This window comes from Cryptomeria japonica, chromosome 3, assembly GCF_030272615.1.
Source record: "Cryptomeria japonica chromosome 3, Sugi_1.0, whole genome shotgun sequence".
In the NCBI taxonomy this organism is placed as follows: Eukaryota; Viridiplantae; Streptophyta; class Pinopsida; order Cupressales; family Cupressaceae; genus Cryptomeria; species Cryptomeria japonica.
This window is the reverse complement of record NC_081407.1, coordinates 1,005,981,376-1,006,005,539: the sequence shown is the minus strand read 5'-3', so window position 1 is coordinate 1,006,005,539 and position 24,164 is coordinate 1,005,981,376. Positions and strand designations below refer to the sequence as shown.

The following is a 24,164-nucleotide window of genomic DNA, read 5'->3' as shown; positions in this document are numbered from 1 at the left end:
GGTTAATTTGTTGAACACACAAAACATTAATTGATTTTCAAAGACTTTGGAGTCTTTGAGAATTGATTTCAATTTGCTTAGGAATGTGACAATATTTAGGGGATGGATTAGGTTAATTAGGAAAGGTTTAGAAGAATCTGGAAGGGGTTTAGGCATGCAAGTGGATTTTGTAGGAAAATGCAAGTGGGAGGAATTTTGGTATTTTCAATTAAAATAAAATCATTTATTTCAATTAAATGGTGTAATTTGCATTTGGATAAATATTCAAATAAATATTAATTTATTTAAATGAGAAAAAGGAAGATAAAGCATTAAAATGCTTGAAAACTTTGAGGGAAACCATTAAAGGCTTGAAGACCTTAAGGGGAAGCAATTAAAGTCTTAAGAAGACTATAGAAGGAAGCCATCAAGTTTGAAGACTTTAAAACCATTAAATTTTGAAGACTTTAAGGAAAACCATTAAAGGTTTGAGAAGACTTTAGAAAGAAGCCATTAAGTTTGAAGACTTTAAGAGAAACCATTAAAGGTTTCAAGTGGGTGAGGATAAATAGGATTTAAAATAGTTGTGCAACTTGCATTTGTAAGAAAATGCATTTGTAGGAAAATGCAAGTGGGTGGAGGATAAAGGTGATTTAAATAAATGATTTATTTAAAATAGTTGTGCAACTTGTTTTTGTAGGAAAATACAAGTGGGTGGAGGATAAAGGTGATTTAAATAAATGTTAATTTATTTAAAGGTGATTTAAATGTTAATTTATTTAAATGTGAGAGGTGGGATTTTGGGGGATTTAAATAAATATTAAATAAATTAAATTTTTTTTTTATTAAATAAATATGATTTATTTATTTAATTAATGGTCTGAATTTGGTTAAGTGAATTAAATCAAATAAATTGAATAATTTATTTAATTAATAGGAGAAGAGGGTTAAGATGAATTAATTTAATATATTAATTTAATTAATTATTAATTGATGGTTAAATAATCAAATAAATACTAAATATTCATTTAATTAAGTGGACAGATTTATGTGACTACAGTATTGATTTTATTTTGAAATAATTCCCCATTGTCATTAAAAAGATTTCCTTGATCTTATGATTACCCTAAAGTCTAAATTGACACAAAAAATATTGCTTGTCAATTTCAAGCATGATATGGTCAAACTCAATTGTCACAACCTAATCTACCATGAATGACTAAACTAGTTGAATGCACATCTAAAAATAAGTTTGATTTTCTAAATAAATGAATTTGTCAATATGATGTTTAAAAACACCTTTGAGAAGACAAGACTAAACTAAGATAAAACAGACTTGAAAATAAGATAGACAACTAAATAAGCAATCATGTTATCTTTGTCCTAAAAATTAAATTATTCTGTGATGACAAAGTTCTCCAATATTTAGAAAATGCCTAAAAATACAAATGAATGTACAAAATGTTGTATAAAACCAATGTGAAGTCAATTCGAAACAACCATTAATGGTTCAGCCGTCAGCAGATAGTTTTAAATTTAGTAAACAAATAAACCAAATAAATAATAAATACAGATAAGAAAAAGATCTTGGAACTTCTTGACGACTGAAACATACATGTTACATATTACAATTGTACTTGCGCTCTTCTGTGACATATGGCATACGAGAGGGCATCCTTGTTTGTTTTGGGAAATCAATGTTTGTGGGGACTCCGATAAGTATACATCAGATAAGGAATGATTACAAAAAGAATGATTTGAAATTCACTTGGGCTCCACGGTGGAAGGCACACTGAATCCACCACTGTAATCAAAGGAGCCTCCGCCTCTGCTCGCTCCTCCCTTTTTAAGCAGGGCCGCATAAGGATGAGCGTCACTTGCTACTGATGATGACGAATTGTCGTGGCCATAGCCAACTTTATCGCTGGCCACAATGGCTTCCAGTTCCTTCACCACTTCACTCATGGTCGGCCTATCCGCAGCCGCTTCCTCCACGCATTGCACTGCTACATTCACAAAGCTTTCAAGGCCTGGAAGGCTGGCATAAGAATCGGCATCCAAGTCTCTAAGCTGGATGAGCAGAGGATCTAGCAGCTCCTTAACACCATTCATTCCTTCCGTCTCTAATGCGCCTTTCACTTCACGGACTATGTATTTTCCTCGCTCGATCGGCTGCCGTGCTGTTAAGATTTCCATTAACACAACACCGAAACTGTACACGTCGCTCTTTTCACTCAATTGCTGTGTCATGTAGTACTCTGGATCCAGATACCCCTGGAATCAAATTTAACACGCAAATTGTCATTAGCCCTTACAAATTATTCTCATGGGAAGAAAATCTAAACCTAAGTGAATTTGGAACTCATACAACTTATGGCAGGTCGAAATAAACAACAAAACGTGATGTTAAGCTGATATTTTCCCTTAACATCTCATAAACAGAGAAAGGTAGCACATATACTCTTCACTAGAATGAAATTCCTCTAAGAGCGATGAGATGAAGAAGAGTGACTTGTATAGGATTACTGACAAGTGTTCCTTTTACTTGGGTGGAGACATGGCCTTTGCCCCCTCCATCGATACCTCCATCCGCAACTAATTTCGACAGTCCAAAGTCTGCTACCTTGGCGGTCAGGTTTCCATCCAACAAGATGTTGGTTGATTTCACGTCTCTGTGTATGATGGGCGGATTCGCATGCTCGTGAAGGTAGCTCAATCCCTTAGCTGAACCTAGGGCAATGCGAACCCTCCTCCTCCAATCTATATAAATACCAGTTCTCCCTGCAAGGGTTTCACAGTGCACGCTATACTTGAGAACATATGGATAGATCAATGAAAGCAGTATAAATAATCGTTCAGCTCAATTACCTGACAGACTGTCTCTGAGTGTGCCATTTGACATGTACTCGTAAACAAGCATCTGCTCTCCTTGCTCAAAGCAGAAACCAATGAGCCCCACCAAGTTCTTGTGATGAACCCGAGAAAGTAGCTCAATCTCATTCTTGAATTCGGTACCACCTTGCATAGAACCTTGCTGCGCTCTTTTGATGGCCACTATTTCACTTCCACCTAGAGCAGTCAAAATTCCTTTGTACACCTGAATGTCAATCCCTTCAATATTACTCAACTGTATAATTATGTTCAATTTAAAAGAACTTGGGGAACCATTCACATCGGGAGGAGAAACTATGTCTACTTCCCAATTGCAGGTGGCAAAAATAAAAAGAGCACTTTGTCATAACTGTTCTGCATATATGACATTAAGCCCATGTTTATCAGGGCATTGAGGTTCAATTCTTCGCCTGCATTTTTTTGGTCTTTTGGGGGGAAGGTGAGACTAGCAAAAACAGAAGAGTTTTTCTAATCAAAATTAGCAACATAAGGTCACAGGTACTATTAGGAAGCCGTAGAGCAGCACATTGAAACTTTTCTGCTCATGTTTCACTTTTGTAAGCTTAAACCTACACCATAAGGCGGAGAATAGTTTTGGCCTTGGGGTTCCATAGACTTATTTAGGGTCTTGTGAATGCTAATAGAATCGTATCATTTCATATTTACAAGCAATGTCAAACTAATAATACCTTTCCATAGCCTCCTGAGCCAATCACATTAGCCTCAGAAAAATTATTGCTCGCCATTTTCAGCTCTTGAAATGAGAACCATCTGGCGCCTTTCAATTTCGGGGCTCCGCTTTCCCCACCGCTTGCTCCCCACGAAGCTAATTGAATCATATCACGGAAAAGAAAAATAGTTTACTAAAGATATTTAAAACAATTCAAATTGTGCTACATGACATTGGCCCGCATGCTTGGTAAACAAGAGAAATTACCAAAGGGTTTGCTGAATTCAAGTGCCTTTTCAGCTCTCCTCTTTTGCTTCAAGGCATAAATGGTCACACCAAAAATTAATAAGATCACGAGTGCACTTGCAACTGCTATGCCCACAATTGCGCCTAAACTTAAGCTGTTCAGATTTCCCTCCCCTGCAGTCCATAACAATGTAAAAAAAATAAAACCCTAGCTCTCAATGCCTGTGCTACTAAATGGAGCTGAATATATTCCTATTTACCAGGAAAAATGTATGTATCGGCTATAAAGAAGAAGGGCCCAAATTCATGAGGCGGTTTGTATGTTTGCTTGCTTAGAGCAAAACCAATCCGCTGAATGTCTGTTCGCTTGAAGTGTTTTCCGTCTGGTGGGAAAATTTGCAATTGCATGTTGAGATAATTGTTTTCATCAAAACGAAGGCAGCAAATGAAGACATAACCTGCAGGAAGGCTGAGATTGCGCCATATCGAAGCCTCTAGCTGCTGGAACCTTGATGCATTTGATAAGTCTGAGAACGATGGCGACCTGAAAATTAATTCACCCGTTAATGGCACTTGACATGCACAAGTGGCAGGGTTGAGTTTCTGATCATGACCGTGGCATGATTTTGTGCCACACTTGGATAAAGAAGTCTTGTATGAAGCATCAGTTGGCGCGGGTTTGCATATTTTATTGCTTGACAAGAAACTACCCGCCTCACAAGCTGGGTTCCCCAACAGCCTGCAATACCATTGTTGTCAATACAAAAATACCATGAAGACCTAGGTCCAGGCACATCCCTATTACTTCACAATTTACAGCTATGGACTTACAACAGAATTCTATTGTAATTTTCTCCCACGGCGACATTTTGGATCTCATTGTACTCAAAATCCACATATTGAAGCTGAGGGCCTATCTCGGTATCCATCTTGAGAGTATTGTTGAAAGAGTTGTGTCGAAGTCTTCTGCTTTAGACAAAAAATTAGTTAAATTTACAGTTATTGGAGCAACGAGAACTCAGCACTTGGCAGTGCACATAATTCTTAATACATACACTGTCTGAAGTTGAGGCAAGCCAAAAAGATCAGGGGGAACTTGCCCTTCCAATCCCCCGTTTTCCACCACTCTGTAAAGCAATTATTTAAAATAAATATCCTCATTCTCACAGTAAAATAGGCGTAAATATTGGAACAAAAATTTAAAGTTCGCTAAGAAATCTTACAGCGTTGTCAATGATTCTAATTTCGCCAGCCAAGCCGGAGCTACTGAATATGTAAATGAATTGTTACTGAGGTCTCTGCAGCATAATTAATTAAGAACGATGTGAATCCGTTTTGTTTAAGCATCAATCTTCAATAGTTTGACCAATAAAAATAGGATATTTATTTATCATATTTTGGTATGGACAAGATGCGAAGTAATTTGATTTAAAACTATTGAAGAATGGCTGTAAAGTAGAAGTTGATATCTTACACATAATTTAGGCTGTGCCTCATAGCGAATAAGTCTGGCAGGGAACCTTCCAATTTATTGTTGGAGAGATGCCTGCCGACATGTCAAAACGTTTTTACAGCTCAAGACAATGTTACTTCTTTAATGCCTTTTATTATGCTTTAGAGCTTGAAAAAAGACAGAGTGGCATCTTACAATTCATTGATTTTTGTCAGACTTGTCAGCAGTGGAACAGAACCTTCTAAAGAGTTTCGATCAAGCCTCCTGTTTAACCAGAAACCATGTTTTAACGTCAATTTTCGCAGGCAAATCAGGCCAACGAGGATCAGATACGTCAGTGGTACCGTACTCTGTAAACATACAGCTAGCTTACAAGAAACTGAAGGAGCGCTCATAACGCAAAGGGATTTAAGGGCAATAGGGAACATACAAAACCTCCAAAGTCGAGACCAAACCCAGAGTCTCAGGGATATTGCCTGTCAAACGATTGCTGTCCAACAGTCTGCACAAGATAATTTGTTGAAATTAACCACTATTTTAGAATTCTGTAGGAATACGCTTCAATGCCTTACTGAAACTTACACGTGAATCAGCTTCATGTCCTCGTTGAAAATTTCAGGCGGTATTTGTCCCACTAAATGATTTTTATTAAAGTGACTGCATAGAAAAGAGAGAAAAGTAATCGTCGGTATTAAAACAAAGACAAAAAGCGGATCTAACTAAAGTCGATTGAACGCACAAATGTTTGGCTGCTGTGAGTTTGTCTAAGCCGGGAGAAGTAGCTGTGGACACGGGAAGCGACCCCCCAATCTGATTGTCTGCGATGTCTAACCAGTAAAGTTGATTAAGATTTCCAATCGACGCCGGTATTTCCCCACTCAATTTATTTGAGTTTAAAGCTCTGACAAGACAGACACAGACGCTTTAAGGTGTTAGGTGACCTTAGTGGGCTTTAAAAATCTTTTGCTCTGTAGGTACTTTCGTGCTACCTAAATATGTCGGGTAAAATAATTATCTTACAGAAAAGTCAAATTGAGCAAGCTGCCCAACTCGTCTGGGATGGATCCCGTAAAGGCACAGCCGATCATGATCCTGAACAAAGGAGACTCTCAAATTGAGGTGAAAAATTAAATTCGTATAAAGGACACAATTAGATTTCAGAGGTAACTAAGAAAAGCTTACAAGGTATCCAGGTGAAGCAATTGGCCGATGGAATTTGGAATCGGTCCAGTCAACTCTTTGTTGTAGGATAAGTCTCTGCATCAAAGAACGAGCAGGTAATATAAACATGGAGTCCAGCTTAATGCTGCATAAGAACAGATCCGCACTAAGTCATAGCTTACAGTGATCGGAGGTCACTTAAGCAACCGATATCGCTAGCCAGCCTTCCTTTAAGATTCATTGTTGAGAGGCTCCTACAGCATTATTAAAACGTATAAAAATTTAAATAAGTGTGAGACCTAAATTACAAATAGTTGCAGGCAGAATTCTATGATAAAGATTAAGAGGAAAAAGGGCGAGACTTACAGTGAGGTAACTTTAGAGTCGGTGCAGATAACCCCTTCCCAATTAGTGCCGCAAGGATCTGGACCGTTCCAATTCGGAGGTGTATTTTGCCATTCTGACTTGAGTGCCCTCAGAGCAGCAGCTGAGAGTAAAAAAAACATTTTTCATGTAAATGTTCAAACATTTAGGGGCGTTATGTTTTCCTACTCAATATCAGCGATGAAAGCTCTAGGAGAACACTGTGTAAAGCTTCAGGAGAAAATTCTGTAAAGCTTTAGGAGGAGACTCTGTAAAGCTTCAGGAGAAAATTGTGTAAAGCTCTAGGAGAAAACCGTGTAAAGCGTTAGGAGGATACTCTGTAAAGCTTCCGGCTTCAGGAGAAGACTCTGTAAAGCTTCAGGAGAAAACTGTAGTAGATTTCAAAGATAAGTGAATGAGATAAGGAACACATAAGGAAACGGAATTTACCATTTTCTCCATCTGTTAATGCAATGATCCCATTCGCATAGCAAAGCAGAAGCAGATATAGCAAGGCGACCAAAGCTACTTCAGCCATTTATGTTGGATCTCGAAAATGTTAAGCTCTTTCGGAAGCTCAGGAATGAAAATGAGCCATCGTTCTAGTGACAGATTAAGTTAACATCACTGAGTATAAAAGAGAATTTCAGGCTCTCCAAACTAGTTACTGAGCATCAAAAAGAATTTGAAGCTCTGAAGACGGTCGCATGATAGCTTTCTCTTGCGCTGACGCATCCACGATGATGGCTTCGCTCTCTTCCGGACCTTGCCGTTGCTTTGAAGGCAATTAATATCCATCTCCAACCCTTATCTTGAGTCCTACACCATTTAAGTGCTCGCAGTTATGACTCTTTCAAGTCCGACCAATGAAAAGTGATTCAGTCCTCCTCCAGGGACAGCAGGCCATCATGAAAAATCTTATCACTGCACACCAAACTCAACCACACACCAAACTTAAACTTGGGAACCTTTTTCCGTTTTTGAATATTCAACGTATGAAGGATGAAACCAATACAATTATAACGTGTCTTACGGGTTTCACGGGTTCTTTTTGGTTTTACTTGATGCTATGTGTTTTCTAGTGACCGTAAGTTCTGCGTAATGACAAAGAGATATGGTCCGTATATAATTCTAAGCGACCCCAGTTCATGACTAGCCTTCACTTCCAAAAATGTCGTACTGTCTATTCAGTATGCATTTTTTGATCGTATTTATTAAATTAAGAGGTGGGTTCTCCTTTTATGACGTTTCAACTTTATTTTGGAAAATTTTATTCAAGGGTCTTTTGCTCCCATAATATATTTTAAGCACTTTTAGTAGTGACATATTAATGTGTCTATTGAATGTAATACTTTTAATTGGTTTTTGTCAATTATCATATAGAATTAAAAAAATTGACCAACAATATTAAAGTTATAATTTCAAACCATAACTCCCACAATTCATAATTATTTTTCTTAGATAACAATTTTAAAAATATCATTTATCTTTTTTCTATTGATTCATTTTTGAAATAGTTATCACACATCAAATTAGTATTTTAAATTTTATCACAACAATATTAAGGTTATAATTTCAAACCATAACTCCCACAATTCATAATTATTTTTCTTAGATAACAATTTTAAAAATATCATTTATCTTTTTTCTATTGATTCATTTTTGAAATAGTTATCACACATCAAATTAGTATTTTAAATTTTATCACATTTTTAATGCATTGATTTTTTTGCTAAAATTTCAACTTTAGTAATGTCACACTAATATATACATCATAATATTGTGAGGTGACAAGATGAATTAATTATGCCTCTAATGAAATCATATTCTATAAAATTAGATTGTTGACCTTCCAGTTTTCTCTATTTGAATTTATTAGTCTCATTCAAATCTAGGTATAAAATTTAATATTGACTTTATTATGAGAAGACATACAAGTCTATACATTTAGATATGATACAAATACAAAATTCGTATTCATTTTACTATGGAAGTATAGGTATGTAATCTTTCAAAATCATTTTTTTTTTGGAGAAAATCTTTTCACTTAGCTTCGAGTAGCTAAATAATGATGTCTTCTATCTATGAATTTGCATGTTGATATGCCAAGAAAAATGGTTGGCCCTCTACTCTAGCACATGTATTGTTTTCCTTCTCTTTTGTTGTGATAGGTAGTAATTGTGGAGCCTCATAGCAAAATATTCAACTTCAAGAAAAATCACAAAGGAGAAGGAAGTTTTCTTTACCAGATCTTGAAGTCTAATAGTAAGTTTTAAAATGTCACATAGATCTACGCTTTAATTTTGTTCTACTTTATCTTGAAATTTGTTGATGAAACTACAATCTTTCATCAATTCTTAGATAAAAGAGAAAGAAGATATTAGTAACAATTCATCACGACAATCTTAAATAAATTTTATAATTTTTTTAATGAAAGTGATTTTAATGTTAATGGTGTGCTATTATATTTATATGCATAAAAAAACACATAAATTTCAAGAATTTAATAGTCGCTTATGAATGAAAAATAATTTTGCCCATCTTTAGTAGCCTAAAGTATTTAAATGAAATACTTGGTTTGTCTCACTCATTAAAATTTAAGACACTTTTTATATAATAACAAAATTTCAGTTTTAAAAGGCTAAAATTATACTAGGAAATTTTTTTTCCTCTTAAATAGTACGTATTGCACAATTAATTGAATCTCCAACCTAACAACAACCCTTGGTCTCTTTAATAGAACATTACATGTTTGTGAGCTACTCAAATTTACCTTCTGATTAATAGAATTATCTTTTTAGAACCAATTTAAGAGAAAGGGGATCTTGTAGAATTGCCAAGAACTAAGAGGTTATAATTAATAACATCATCTTAACATACATACATACATAATAGAACTCAATTTTACCACATATTAACTCAAACTTTATACCCATGGAACTAGAGATGGAATATAATTCTTCCTTACTACTAGATCAACATCTACGACAATGACATCCTTGTTCTATTATTTAAATACGGTTTACATAAATGAAGCTAAAAATTGTAATCACTTTTTAGTTCCTGTCAAGGAAGGATACTATTGCATTCATTGAAATTTTTTCTTCAATTAATTTAACCAATAATTGTATAAAAATAAAATTTTCTAACAAAGATTTTATAGTTTAAATTTAATTTTTATTTTAAATAATTACAAAAATTCCATTTTCTTATTTTATTATAATTGATTTGTGTAGGTGTAAATTATAATTTTCTCAAAAAAAGATCAAACAACTTTTTTATGCATAGGTACACCATTTATTGTTGTACAAAGACCTTAAAATTTATTACTTATGCCATATTCAATGTATTCTTGCACTTATGTCACATCAAATAGAGTACGTATACCATTTATTGTTGTACAAAGACCTTAAAATTTATTACTTATGCCATATTTAATGTATTCTTGCACTTATGTCACATCAAATAGAGTACGTATAAATGAAAGGTGGATTAAATGTGCCAACTCAGCTAGTTTTACCTCTACGAAAAACATGGTTTTTCTTATATTTATTTCTTCCAACATGGGCCCACAAAACAATCAATGTATTGATTTCTTGTGCAAAAATAATGGTGGACACGCTGCAAACATTTTTTAATTGAATATAATCTAAAAACTATATAGGAGATCTTATTAATTCAATATAACACACAAAAAAGATTACAAAATATTTAGTTGATCATATATTTGTTAATTTTTATTTAGACAAATAAGTTTTTTCTTAGATACTAGTTTTATGTATAAATATATAGTTAAATTAATATAATTTTTTAAGTGGATTATTTGATATGATCTAAAATAATTAATTTTATTGTTATTTCGATTTATTTAGTTGATTATATTTTTTATTTTGATAATTAAAATTTATCTTTTTCTCTCACTAAGCACATATAATAATAACAATTCATATATAAATACATGGGGACAAATTTTTTTCCTAATATTAATTTAATATTTTAAAATAATAATAAAACAAAAGTATAGAAATTTTATTGATTATAAAAATATTAAAAAAAAATTTATATATGAAGTTGATGAAAGTGTACGATTCAATAAAAGGTATTTAATTTATTAAATATTTTGATTCTTTAAAATTTAAGGATATCTTTGATTTTTAAATTTATTGTCTTTTCACAAATTAACATTTAAAGATTATTGATCACTTATTTAATTTATTATATATTTTAATATTTGAAATTATAATAAAATATATCTTCATTGGAGAATTTTAAAAATTAGCATTTTATTATTATTTAAAGTTTAGAGGTTATAATCTAGAGATTGGATAACATTATTAAGATAATATTTAAAACTAGAGGTTTATAATTAGACAACCTTAATCTTATCCTCCAAATAAATGTCTTTAACTTAATCCTTTAAAATTCAAAATTCATTATCTCCAAGATTTAAACACAACATAATAAATGTTTAAAATACTTAGATCACATTAAATATTTAAATTAGACAAATCAATACTCTTCACAAAATATTATTTCATCAAGTATAATTAAGATTCATAGATTTCTATATTTTTAACCTTATAATATTCATAAATTTTAAATTTTAATTCACTAGTCTTCTTTAATATAGATGTTTAAAGTGTTATTAGCAATTTATGTTTTATATCATGTATTTTATGTAGAAATAGAATGTTCAAATAATTGATGGCCATCTCTTTAATTTTATTAACATATTTAGATTTATATAGCTATAGAAATCAATGGCCATTTAAAAACTATTTGATGATATTATATTAAAAGTTAAAATAAAAATCTACAATACAAAGGGTAAAATGCAATCAAAGACCGCAATAGGATCTACACTTCACTTAAAATTATATTTGTTAGAGAATTGAATGACTTTATATTTGTGTTTTTAGGCTTGTAATAGTAAGAAAGTTGTTGGCTTGAACCCTCTTTAAACTCGATCACATCTATCCCTCTACCTCTCTCAATCTCTCAATCTATTTATATCCCACTTCCTCCCTCCTATCTTAATCTCTAATTTTATCTACACTAAACTAACCACACTAATGGCAGGAACTTGACGCTTCGCATCTCTTGTTAATAAATTGTAAAAATTGTCATGGAAACTTAAAAAAATTCAAGAATGCTTTATGTAAAGTTTTGGATGTTTAGTTTTGCACACCATATCCAAGTCAAACTTGATTTTTGTAAAGCCTTTATTATTATTTAAAATTTCTTAAAGGTAACTATTAATTGATATTTTTCAATTTGTTAATGTGATTTTTATCACTTTTAAAATTCCAATATAGTTCGTATAGAAATATAATGATATTTTAGTATTGCGAATATGAAAAACGTTAAATGTTCTCTTACACTATCTATTGAGATACATACATTTTGGTTATGGGCTATTTTTTTATGGAAGTTGACTTTGCTTCATAAAAATTATGAGATAGGGTCATTAGTATGTTTATTTCTATATTTAATTATCTTAATTGTCAAGTCATAGGTCAAAGATTCATTTATCACATAGTGGGTCAATGCAAGATTATGGGGGTCCAAACTAGGCCCTTAAGTAGCGATGAAAATTTTAAAAAATAGAGTTAGGCAATTGATATAAACTTTTGAATAGGTTATTAACATTATTTGTACCAAGTGGAATGTAGTTTCTAAGCTACTAGTTGTTTTTTGGGAAAAAGTAAATATATTTGCTAAAAAATTGAAATTTCAATGCAATAGTACTAAAATTTTAGGAAAAAAAACAAAAAAATAGGTGTATGCCTAAACAACCTAAGTACAAGCAAGAATAATATATTTTTTGAAATTTTTAATATAAGTAGAGGACACATGCTTGAATGTCCCACATTTTTTTTTTGTTATTTTTTTGCAAGTAAATAATTAGTTTTGAATTTTTTACGAACACTTTTTAAAAATACAAATACTCGTATATGTGAACACCATAACTTGGTCAAAACTTTATGAAATTCAATTTTTTTTTAATCCAATAGTATGGGACAGATAGAATATGCTGCATCTTTTGGATTAAAAAAATGTGAAACTGTTTGAAAGTTATAAATGTTTTTCAATCAACCTATCAGTCATGACTTTAGTCATAATCCATGTAGAAAATCAATAATAATTAACTATTAAATTCAAAATTAGGTGCATATCTTATATTAGTGGAAAGTTGAGGAATTCTCTAATAAATCCTTTTCATTTCATCAAATTCAAATAAAAATAAAGTTGTAAGACACAAGGGTGAAGTTTGAAAAACCAACTAAAACTTGTAAACACATTTTTGTTGTTGACTTTCTAGGTTTGGCATCCCCAAGACAAATCCCAAAGAAATCTCAAGGGAATCCCAAGGTTGAATATTTTGTTAGAAAAAACAGATATCCATTTTGAACGGATATCCATTTAGAACAAATATCCATTTTAAACAAACATCATTACTTTTGTGTATTTTTTTATATTGTTTGTTGGTTTATTTGTTGTAATTAATTTGATATTTCAACTATATCTTTTGATAATTAATTTGTTAGTCTATAAAATATAATATTATAATCTCATATAATATAATATAATATAATATCAAGATAATATTTAATACTAATATACATTATATACTATTATATATATTAAGTCTATTGTTTACCTAGTTTATCTAGAGCGAGAAAGAATGGATGACCTTGCGTTGATCCACCACTAATAGAGCAAGTAGCAAAGCAAGCAACAGAGACACAAGCATTTTTCTTTGTTGATATTATTGATCCACCAGTATAAGATCCAATTCGAGAGTCCCCTTAAAATAGCAGGGGCCCTTCCATATTGAGATACAGGGCTAGTTTACCAAGGCAAACCATCACCCGTAGTAGGGGTAGTTGTTTCACTAGATCCAAAGCTAGCATACCGGTTGCCTGCCCAGTTCGGGAGCCAACCAATTCCTTGTCTTGATGTTAGACTATGTAACATGCCTCATTAAAAAGTATTCTTTTGGGAATCAATAGTCTACGTAACATGCCTTGACTCGTCCCGCTCTATCTCCTCCCATCCATTGATTAATTAGTAAATTAATTCATGCCTATAAAATTGTAGGGGCTCCCCATAGAATAGTATGGGTGCTAAAATAGATCTATAATTGAGCTAGAATAAGCAGCATGGGGGGCATAGTTGTCCACTACTTAAAAATTGGGGTAGTTGTAACTCAACTATTGCCTTTGGGGGAGTAACCCCCACAACATTATAGGCAACATGTTATGTTATATAATATGATATAATTTATGATTTAATATATAATATTATAAATATGCTTGATATAACATTTAATATTAGAAATATATCCCTATGTCCCTCTTATATTCTCCCTCTTTTACACTCTCTCCCTCTCTCTATAGATCTACCTCTCTTGCTATCCCTCCTACTTGACACCTATCTCTACTCACCTATCCTCTCCTCTCCCTCTCTCTCTCTCTCTCTCTCTAGTACCTCTATCTTGAGCTCCCTCCCTTCTAAGCTCCTTCATCTCCTACTATCCTACTCTCCCTCTCTCTTTCTCTCTACCTCTCCCCCCTTCCCTCTTGTTACCCCCTATTTTTGCACTCAATGATTTTTATATTACATTGGTATATTTGTGCCGAGATAATATGTGTTTAATTCAACATGTAATTAATTCTCTTAAGTTGTCATATTTATGATTTACGTCTATCTCAGCCAATATGTCTTTATGTCTAAGTGTTCGCGTCTTTGAACCTTTTGTTTGAACCTGGAATTTAGTTCAAGAGTTCGTCAGTTCATTAGTTCATTGAGTCTTTGTGTGTATTATGTCTTAGTTGCGGCAAGTCTAACTTGTGCAGAAAAGTCCATGCAGAGAATGAACTTGAACCTTTGAACCTTCGTTGGTTCAAGAGTTCAATGGTTCAACAGTTCCACATTCAAAATGGAAGCATCGTAAAAGCGGGAGGCCAAAGGAGGAGAATATTCCAAGAATCTCGATGGTTTATTTTAATGAATTATCACTTAAGGAGGTAATCATTCTCTTGATAAGAGATCGCGCAAAGTGTTTTATAATGAAAGCATGTGTCAGAAGGGTCACTTCAGTGGTAACTCGACACGAGTGAATGAGATGTGGTAATCATGAAACTGAGTTTTTAGCCATTTATACTGACCTCAAAAAGATTTGTATCTTCACGGAGAAGCTAAATTAGGGAAGGTGAGAGTCCGACACTGGAGGTAATTTTCTCACTTCTCAGGATTAGTAGACACTTAGTTGCATGAAAGGTGAGTTAAAAATCTTTGCCATCTCTGTCATTTTTCGTGCCTCAAAGAATAAATTGTTAATTTTTGTTGTAGTAGTTGTAGTGGGTGTGTCATTGCAGTCTGTGTTAGTGTGCTTAATTTGAGTAAAATTTGAAAATGAGGTCCATTCCACCAAAGTTAGGGCCATAATCAACTCTCAGTTGTTCTTTCCTAGAATTTGGGGACACATCCTTAGCTCATGTTGATTTGAATGAATTCTTAGAAAGAGCTAAGAATCCTTCTGGTTCACCCATGATGGAAAAGATTGTGGATAGTGGGTTAATAGAAGCTATTGTTTTTCCTCTTGCTATACAGTGCCCAAAATTAGTGCTCGAGTGCATGAATGGGTATGACCCAGAACACAAATGTATTAGAAATGCAAATGGGGGTGTTTTGTTGAATGTAAATAGGGAAAATGTTATGGCTGTTATGAAAATCCTTGCTAAGGAACCATATGAGGATTGGATGATAACCATGTCCTATGGATTCTTCTCAGATATGAAGTCCCAGTATAGGAGTGTCATAACCAGGAATTGGCTCTTGAAATTTCAGAAAGGCGGTTCTAGATTACCCAAGTCCTCAACCAAAGAGCACTTGATCAAGGAGGTAAGGGACATTGCCATTTTGCTGCACAAGGCGAAAGGGAGCCAACAAGCATTCTATTGGGAAGACTGGATGTACTTTTTCATTCGGGTCATATTAGACGAGAAGCGCTATATAGATTGGGCAGAACTAATTGCCGAAAGGTTACATGAAGGACTAAGTAACTGCCTCAGGAGTAAAAAATTCTACATGTCTTCATATTTGTTCTATTGTTTGGTATGTGTCAGGCCTTGGCTCAGTTTGTATCATGAGGAATGGGTCAATGGAATAAAGATTTATGATTATCATCCACACCTTCAGCTGCAAAAGTGCCATGAGGATTTCCAAAGGGTTCATGATGTGTTTGCAGGGAGATTAATCTATGAACTTCAAGAGAATGTAAACAAAATACTATCTGATGAAGCTATGCAACTAATGAGCACATATGGGAGTTATTTTATTCAGTATCCTCAGTTCACTTACATCAGAGTTGGAGGGTTCGAAGGAGAACTATTTAAATTATCGAGGTTTGCCCTTGACCATTTCGTGCTGATTGAACTTTGTAGGCATCTTGCTCACATTGATAAGAGAACACTATCCGAGCAAGATTCAGGTGTCTCTTTCCCATTTGAACTGGGTTATTATATTTGTAGAATAGTTTCTGATGCGTTGAACCTAGAGGTTGAATTAAAAAAGCTTAATCTTCAATATTATATAGCTCGACCTTTTTTTGACAGCAAAGGTTATGCTCAAGCGCATCTAGCTCTCAAAGAAGTTTTTTCTCACATCCCACAACTTGAAGACTTTTGAGAGGATTGCAGTGACGAGTTTGAAGTAAGGACGAGAACATTTTCTAGGTTCACGATGGATCAAATTAATACCTTTCAGCTCAAAATGAATACAGGGGTTGTAGATAATGGCGAGGATTTAATTGATCCATAGTATGCTGAGAAAGTACAGGGTTCCCCAATTCCAAAAATAGAATGGGACAATAAAGAGGAGGATCAAATTCAAATGAGAACATTCCCTATTATTCGCAAGACTGAGCAGTGGTTGCGGAAACAAAGACTTGGGAAGCTAGTAATCAAAGATTCTCTTGTTCCAATTCAAATTTTTTTGTCTAGTAAATCTATTAAAACTTGTGTTGCAGGTGGTACCAAAATTAAAGTTGACACAGATAATTGCGGAGACAGAGACTTGGGAAGCTAGTAATCAAAGATTCTCCTGTTCCAATTCAAAATGTTTTGTCTAGTAAATCTATTAAAACTTGTGTTGCAGGTGGTACCAAAATTAAAGTTGAGGCAGATAATTGCGGAAATAGAGACTTGGGAAGCTAGTAATCAAAGATTCTCCTGTTCCAGTTCAAAATGTTTTGTCTAGTAAATCTGTTAAAACTTGTGTTGCAGGTGGTACCAAAATTAAATTTGAGGCAGATACTACAAAAGATTCAAAGAAATCCCTTGTAGACCAGCTTCCAACTCGTATCACCAGATCAAGAACCAAAAACAAGAGCAAAAAGCTGCCTGAAAATATGGTAGTGGTGGATTTAGAAGGGTCACCAGAGGTCGGGAATATAATGGCAGATCAAAACATTGAGATGCCCACCATAGAAGTTGGCAATATTGAGAAGCCTGAGGAAGAGGAAGAAGAAATTGAAGGTTCATTGATCTTAGCAAATGTTGGTGCTGAACAATCCCAAACAAAGAAGGATGCAGGTTCTAGTGCTCCTCATTGGTTAGAAACTGATCTCAACCACAAAAAGAGAAATGTGGTTCCTGTTTCAGTTTCCATTGAGGATATGGTCAGTAAATGTTTGGGAAAGACTCCAAAGTCCAAAAAGCTTAAAATAGTTTAAAAAATGGATTTTGACCAAAATACTGGCAATTGCACTGCTGAAATAGCGTGTCCTGTTTCAAATAAAGAGGTAGAAAATCCTTCAGCAAAGGATTTCACCATTGAAAAAGATTAATTTAGGGGATGGATCATTGGTAGCTGATGTACACCATTTGGAAGCTTCTACAAAAAGAATAATAAGCAAAACATGGAAGGATGAAAGTGATAAACAAGATCTCAAGGAGACACTGAGGCACATGGTTGAGTATATAGATGCTATTCATAATCCTAATCCCCAACCAATTTCATAGCTACCCACATCATTTGACCTTAAGTCACCCACTAATCAGAAGCTCTTGGGTCAAATTCAAAAGAGCAAGATGGTTACAAAAATATTTCTAGAATGGTTTGATGGGATTACTCAATCCGGCACAGAGTACTTCAAGAACCTGAGTAAAGTATATGAAAATGCCATAACAGTAATGAGAGAGCTGGAAATAGAAATTGCTAATTGGAAAAAAGGAGGAAACAAAGTGGATATTTGTGGTGGCTCAAAGGAATGATGTGCAAAATTATGGTATTATGAAGTTTTTACCAGAAAAACTTGTGTAGGGCTTGGATGATAATGTTCTCTACGTGTGCAAGAAAATCATTGAGTGGCATAACTTTGTTGTGAAGCAGGGATGTGAAGAGTCCGCTAAATTGTGGAATGAGTTAGCTCAACTCGTTTTATCCATGCAAAATGAGTTGAAATGCATAGGAATCAAATGTCTGAAGGAGGATGGAAAAACAATAGAGAGTCTGGAAGTTATCACTCAATCCTTTGAGGGAAAAATTAATTATGTTAGAGAAGCAAAAACTCTAACGATGAATGACTTCTCAACTGTGGCAAAAATTGAGTCCCTACTTTTTCTATGCATAGAACACTTGGGTAGTCACATGGATATTGTGGCCCAAGTCTGACGAGACAAGGAAGTGTAGTGACAAAGGATTGCTCATATCAGACTCCCGAACTATGCAGTTATACAAAGTTTTTCAGTTGCTCATTTGGATTGGAAACGTGTTACCATTGCAGTTCAAAATTAGTCTGAGGATCCCGCTCCATAGCTTCAATCTCGGTCGTGCAGGCCCTCTAAAGTTGTTTGATGATGAATTTTAAGACAAATTTTAGAAATTAGTTTTCTGGTTATGTTTCAAAACTGAATCTTGACTCAAGGGCAGAGTTATGTAACTCCGCGTTTCCTTAAACAACAGTTAGCCGATCTGTGGCTATATATACATTTTAAAAACAACTATGTGAAGGTCCAAGAATTTTCAGCTTTTTGACTTGATATACTTTATTTTACAGTTGCATAATATTTTGAAAAGAAAACACTCATTTATCTGTGAATGAATGAAAGTGAATATTTTGGAGTTTCAAATCTGTGTGTTTGATGAATGAAACTGAATTTCTGTTGGAGTTCATTTCTGTCGAAATAGTCTCTTGCTTCTTTAAGAAATGTTATGCATTTGATGAGGAATTTAGTTTGAAAGTTTCTTTTGAATGAAAGGGTGCGAGACATAACAAAGCCTGTGAGCTTTGTCATTTAAGAATTATATTTCTAAAGATCGCGTTTACAACATATTGATGTGTAAATGTGGAAATGCCTTTGGTACTTTCTGGTTAAAAGTATATGGATAGTTTATTTTCTTGTTTTCATTCATTGAAAATCTTAAAGGGAGTTGTGCCTAGGAAAAATTCAGAGGGAAACTTTCATAATTTTACCCAACTGTTTGGTTACTTTTTTGTTCTTTAAAGGGGCAATAGAGTTGTGATTATTTCATTTTCACCAAAGGACAAATCTGTTAACCAACACCTCTGTACCTAGATATTTATCTTCCCTCATGCCCTCTCTCTACCTATATCTCACTTTATCCCTCCCACCTTAGTTACATCTCTCTCTCTCTCTCTCTCTCTCCCCTTCCCTTCGTACTTCTTTCTCTCCTCTCACTTGAGACCTCTATACATACTGTTAATCCTATGAGGATCTGAATAATACTGAGAGGGGGGGGGGGTGAATTAATATTAATACCAATTGTTAATTTAAACCAAAATCAAACTTATATCAGATCTGAAATCATTTATCAAATATCTCAACTTCTTTTATCAGATCTAACAACCTATTTATCAGATTTGCTTAACACAATAATCAAATCATTTCCCACATCTATCAATTCTTTCACCACTTAAGCAATCAAATAAATTTGATCATATACCAACTCATTATTAGTACCAGTAACCTTTGATAAACCTTGGATAAAACATCATAACTGGTGTACTCAGAAATAGTGCATGAAATGTAACATAAACAAGAACATCACATGAAAAACATTCCACACATGAACACCATCATTTTTTTGATGCGGAAACCCATATAGGGAAAAACTAAGGTGGGAGTTGGCACCCACAAATATTTGTGCTCTTTTGAAGTACACCCTGTTAGGAGACTACAATACGTCCTATTAGGAGTAGACCTTGTTAGGAGTCACCCGATTAAGGGATTTGCCTAGCAGTCTGGTTATGAGATTGATGATCTGTTAGGATAAACCTTGTGAGAGGATTTACCACTCTTTTGAGAGCTTCCCTGTTAGGGGACTTAAATATTTAAGGCCTGTTAGGACCTACCCGATTAAGGGATTTAACCTGTTGCAGCTGTTAGGGAACAATAGTGAAAAAGTGATCTGTTACTTGCACTTCTCAGCTTACTAAATCGGATCCAATTATGCTCAACACTATGCAACTCTCAGGAAGATCTCACGCTTCTCTTGGACGGCTCAACACATTCTCTTAAGACCACTGACATGATAAACATCAACTGAGCCATCCTAAATAGCCATCTCAACTAGGTCGGCTGCTAAACCCTAATTACATCATGAATTTACAATACAAATCATAAGAGATCATCTCAGATCAATATACAGATCATTACATCAAATTACAATGCAATATCAACCGTTGGTTGATCGAAACCCATCACAAAAATATGATTTGTGCCAAAGTCAAAACCTCAAAACACTCCACTAAGCGTTTTGTTGATTCCCAAGAAATTATTCCTTGAATTGTGCCAAAACAACAATCAAATCATTTCACACAGGTTGTGTCGTGTTACCACTCTCATGTAGACTCATTGTCAATCTTTGTCATAACAAATATCATTACCGGTTTGATGATATCTTCATTGGTCTTAAACCCTACTAAAACCTTAGCAAAACTTCATCAGAAAATTGAAATAATCCTTCTGGTAGTCATCACAAGTTTTGGTTCTGGTTAGATACTCCTTTCCATGATACATGTTCACATTCCAAACCACAAATCACCAATCATCGTCGATCGTCCAATTCAACCAAAACAATTTTGCTTTACCATTAAAGTCCTATTTCACAGACTTCAATTCTCTGCCAGTAAACCCTGTCTTCCGGTAAACCAAATCACTTAGATGACAAAACAAAACATTAGGAACATCAGTAATCATCATTTGACATCAATTGCCATCAATGACAACACAAATAATTGATCAAGTAATCTAATCACAAAATCTTAATCTCTTCATCACAAAATCTTAATCTCTTCATCACAAATAGACTTCTATCCTCTACCAGTGCAGTCATCCATCTTCAACTGCATCACCTGCGTCATCTCATTTTGCATCAGTTATGCCAAATGCCAACACATACATCTCCCTCTTTCCCTACTTTCCCACTCCCCATCTTGGTCTCTCTCTCCCTCCCACCTTACATCTATCTCTAACCACCTCTCTCTCTCTCTCTCTCTCTCTCTCTCTCTCTCTCTCTCTCTCTCTCTCTCTCTCTCTCTCTTCTACCTTCCCTCCCTCCCAACCTCACTCATCTCCTACTCTCCTACTCTCCCTCTCCCTTTCTCTCGACCTCTCTCTCCTTCCCTCTCTACTTAGATGTTTATCTCCCCTCGTGCCTTCTCTCTACCTATATCTCAATTTATCCCTCCTACCTTACCTATTTCTCTCTTTCCCCTTCCCTCTATACTCCTCTCTCTCCCCTCACTCGAGATCCTTATACAAACATCTCTCTCTCTCTCTCTCTCTCTCTCTCTACCCCCTCACCTTACATCTATCTATAACCACCTCCCTTCATCTCTCTCTCTCTCTCTCTCTCTCTAGAGATATGACTTCTCAAGTCTAAGTCACCCTTTCTAGTTTTTAAAGGCTTTTTTATTTGTGTTCGTCACGAAGGATGAAGAAATGGAGGAGATTTTTATACCATGCAGGGTATACAATTAGAAATTTTATAAAATTCATGACAAATACCTTGAGAAAGAGTGATTTGATGGGTTTATAGCTTTCTTCAAAGTTATTCCTAGAGAATTTGCAGAGAAACTAGCAAGTTTTATTCTTGTATTACAAGAAATTTTTTATTTTTTTATTTTTTTTATACACATTAATTACAACTTTTGTAAACAAATTGTGTATGTGTTTCATGCAACACATTCCTCCAACATTTATTTCATAGAACTCATAAATGAGAAAGAAGATTATATGGTGTTGCAAGGACTAAGTGACAAGAGTGGGAGGTGAAGATTAATAATACAAACAATATGCTAAAATTTTGACACGATTGGAAATAATTTATCAATTATCACAACATGCAATTGGGAGATTTTGTTGTGTTCAACTAAATAGAAAAGTTGTATTTTGAGGCTCATATGTTTGGAAGACTTAGATGTTTGAAAAATATTGATGCTCTTCCTTCTGGAAAACCAAAGATTGATTAAACTAAGAGATGCCCATTTAAAAAAAGTTCCTAGTTCAATTTAACCAATGGAAAATAAATTACTAATTGATTTGATCTTTGATGAGGAAAATACCCTTGAGTCTAAAGCAATGGCTGAAAATCAAAGAAAAAGGAAATCCTCATTACATGGTACAAGAAATATTTTTATCCAAAAATATAGATAGAGCTTGTTAAATTTATAAGTGTCATAACTAACTTATGGAGTTAGTGTTTGAATTCCATTTTTATATGAGAATCAATAGAACAATAAAGTAAATTTTGTTGCAAACAATTCATACAAGAACCCTAAACATTATTTTTCCTCTCAAAAGCACATGGAAACAAAGCCTTTTGCTCCCCCCCCTCTCTCTCTTAGGTTTCTCCCTCATGCCCTCTCTCTTCCTATATCTCAATTTATCCCTGCTACCTTACCCACATCTCTATCTCTCCTTCCTTTTGTACTTCTCTCTCTTAGGTCTCGGTCACCCTTACTAGTCTACCTTGATTCTTATTTATTTCTCACTTTCTTCTAATCTCGGTCTCAAACATTTATTTCATACTTCATAAATGAAAAAAGATGATCATATGTTGTTGTAAGGCCCAAGTGAGTAGGAGTGGGAGGTCTAGAGTTAAATAGTATGAACAAGAAAATGAATTGTTGCAAGAAATTCATCCAAAAACCCTACATATTCTTTCTCCTCTTAGAATCACATGACAATAGAGTCTACTACCCCTCCCACCCTACCTAGATCTCTGTGTGTGTGTGTGTGTGTGTTTAGGGTAAAAATGGAATTGGATAGTTTTAGGACCTAATCCCACTTTCATCCAAACATTACAATACAAAAGCACCTAAAGAAGTGATCCACTTTGTCTAACTCTTGTAAAAGAGAGTCAAGGGAGACTTTTAGGGTTTCTATTCCTTCGTTGATATGAAAGGGAATATGCTAAATGTAGGAAAATGCAAAGTTATGCTAATAGGATGAATGCAAGTAACTATAACAATGATAATAACAGACTGGTATAATAAAAAATTGAGACAAAAAGTACAAATCTGAGAATAAGGATCTGATGTGCATTTGTGATACAAAACTGAGCCTAATTTGATAGGACTAGGGCACTTTACGCCTTGGTCTCAAAGATAGTGAAAACCTGCAAACTAAAAAACTAGTTTCTGAGTCTGTCTGAGCTAAATTGCTAAAATCTGGAGCCAGCTGAAGAGGACTAGGGTGTGGCATTGGGTGCCCTAGTCCCTGAGATCTAGGTCCAAATTGTGATGACGGGTCTATGTCTGTCTACTGAGATCTCTCAAAAATTGTCCACTTCGGCGGAAACTTGTAACTACACCTGTAAGCAAGAAAATAATGTGTTTGTGGCTATATAGGGTTTTGCCTTAGTCAAACCCCTTGTTTTGGTGATTTCCACCTCCAAAAATAGCCAATATTGTATTGAAAATTCTATGTTCCCTAGAATCTCATGTGTTTGTAAGATTGCTATGAGTTATGTGCAAGCTAGAGTTCTACCCTATGTTTTGAGCAAAACCCTAAAATGATCATAATGTAAATGCTTCAAATCATAAAATACAATGTAGATCTAAAACAATAATGCAAATATGAAAATCAGTGTTGTGTAGATTTGAAACTCAATAGAGATACAAAACTAACATGAAATCATACCAAATCCTAAGGACGAGATGCAAGCCAATCTACAGTCGGTGATTCCCTTATCATTCTTCAACATCTTCTAAAGCTTTCATAATCAATGAAAATGTTGATGAAGACTTGATTAATGAATGAATTTTCTGATTTGAGACTTCATACAAAGTTTCCCTTTCACTTCACAAGGATCTCATTTCAAATTGCTAGATTCAGATCCTCAAATGAGGGAAAGAAAGGCTTTATA

At 34.3% G+C, this 24,164-nt stretch overlaps 1 protein-coding gene across 5 annotated transcripts; it reads right to left on the bottom strand.

Annotated features, from left to right (window-relative positions):
• Positions 1-1,553: 1,553 nt before the first annotated feature.
• LOC131036726 (leucine-rich repeat receptor protein kinase HPCA1) lies at positions 1,554-7,728 on the bottom strand. 5 transcript variants are annotated; one of them, XM_057968692.2, is made up of 19 exons: positions 7,215-7,726; positions 6,768-6,888; positions 6,584-6,655; positions 6,423-6,497; positions 6,261-6,332; positions 5,980-6,141; positions 5,823-5,897; positions 5,671-5,742; positions 5,436-5,504; positions 5,262-5,333; positions 5,011-5,085; positions 4,843-4,914; positions 4,619-4,753; positions 4,246-4,526; positions 3,809-3,961; positions 3,561-3,697; positions 2,848-3,076; positions 2,510-2,760; positions 1,554-2,253 (listed from the first exon to the last, which is right to left on the bottom strand). In XM_057968692.2, exons 1-19 carry the CDS (start codon positions 7,300-7,302, stop codon positions 1,744-1,746), a joined length of 2,721 nt encoding a protein of 906 aa, XP_057824675.2. In that variant the 5' UTR covers positions 7,303-7,726; the 3' UTR covers positions 1,554-1,743. The 5 variants fall into 5 exon arrangements, with proteins under 5 accessions (XP_057824675.2, XP_057824674.2, XP_057824676.2 ...); XM_057968691.2 differs by having other exon boundaries at positions 4,048-4,526; positions 7,215-7,725; XM_057968695.2 differs by having other exon boundaries at positions 2,116-2,253; positions 2,441-2,760; positions 4,048-4,526; positions 7,215-7,728.
• Between the last annotated feature and the right edge of the window lie 16,436 nt (positions 7,729-24,164).

Bases quoted from the DNA above. Each gene is read 5' to 3' on its own strand.
- LOC131036726 (XM_057968691.2), bottom strand. From the start codon at position 7,302: ATGGCTGAAGTAGCTTTGGTCGCCTTGCTATATCTGCTTCTGCTTTGC. The intron at 6,498-6,583 runs GTAAGCTATGAC...TCTTTGATGCAG, and splicing joins TTAAGTGACCTCCGATCACT to AGACTTATCCTACAACAAAG. The intron at 4,915-5,010 runs GTAAGATTTCTT...ATTGCTTTACAG, and splicing joins TTAGAATCATTGACAACGCT to AGTGGTGGAAAACGGGGGAT.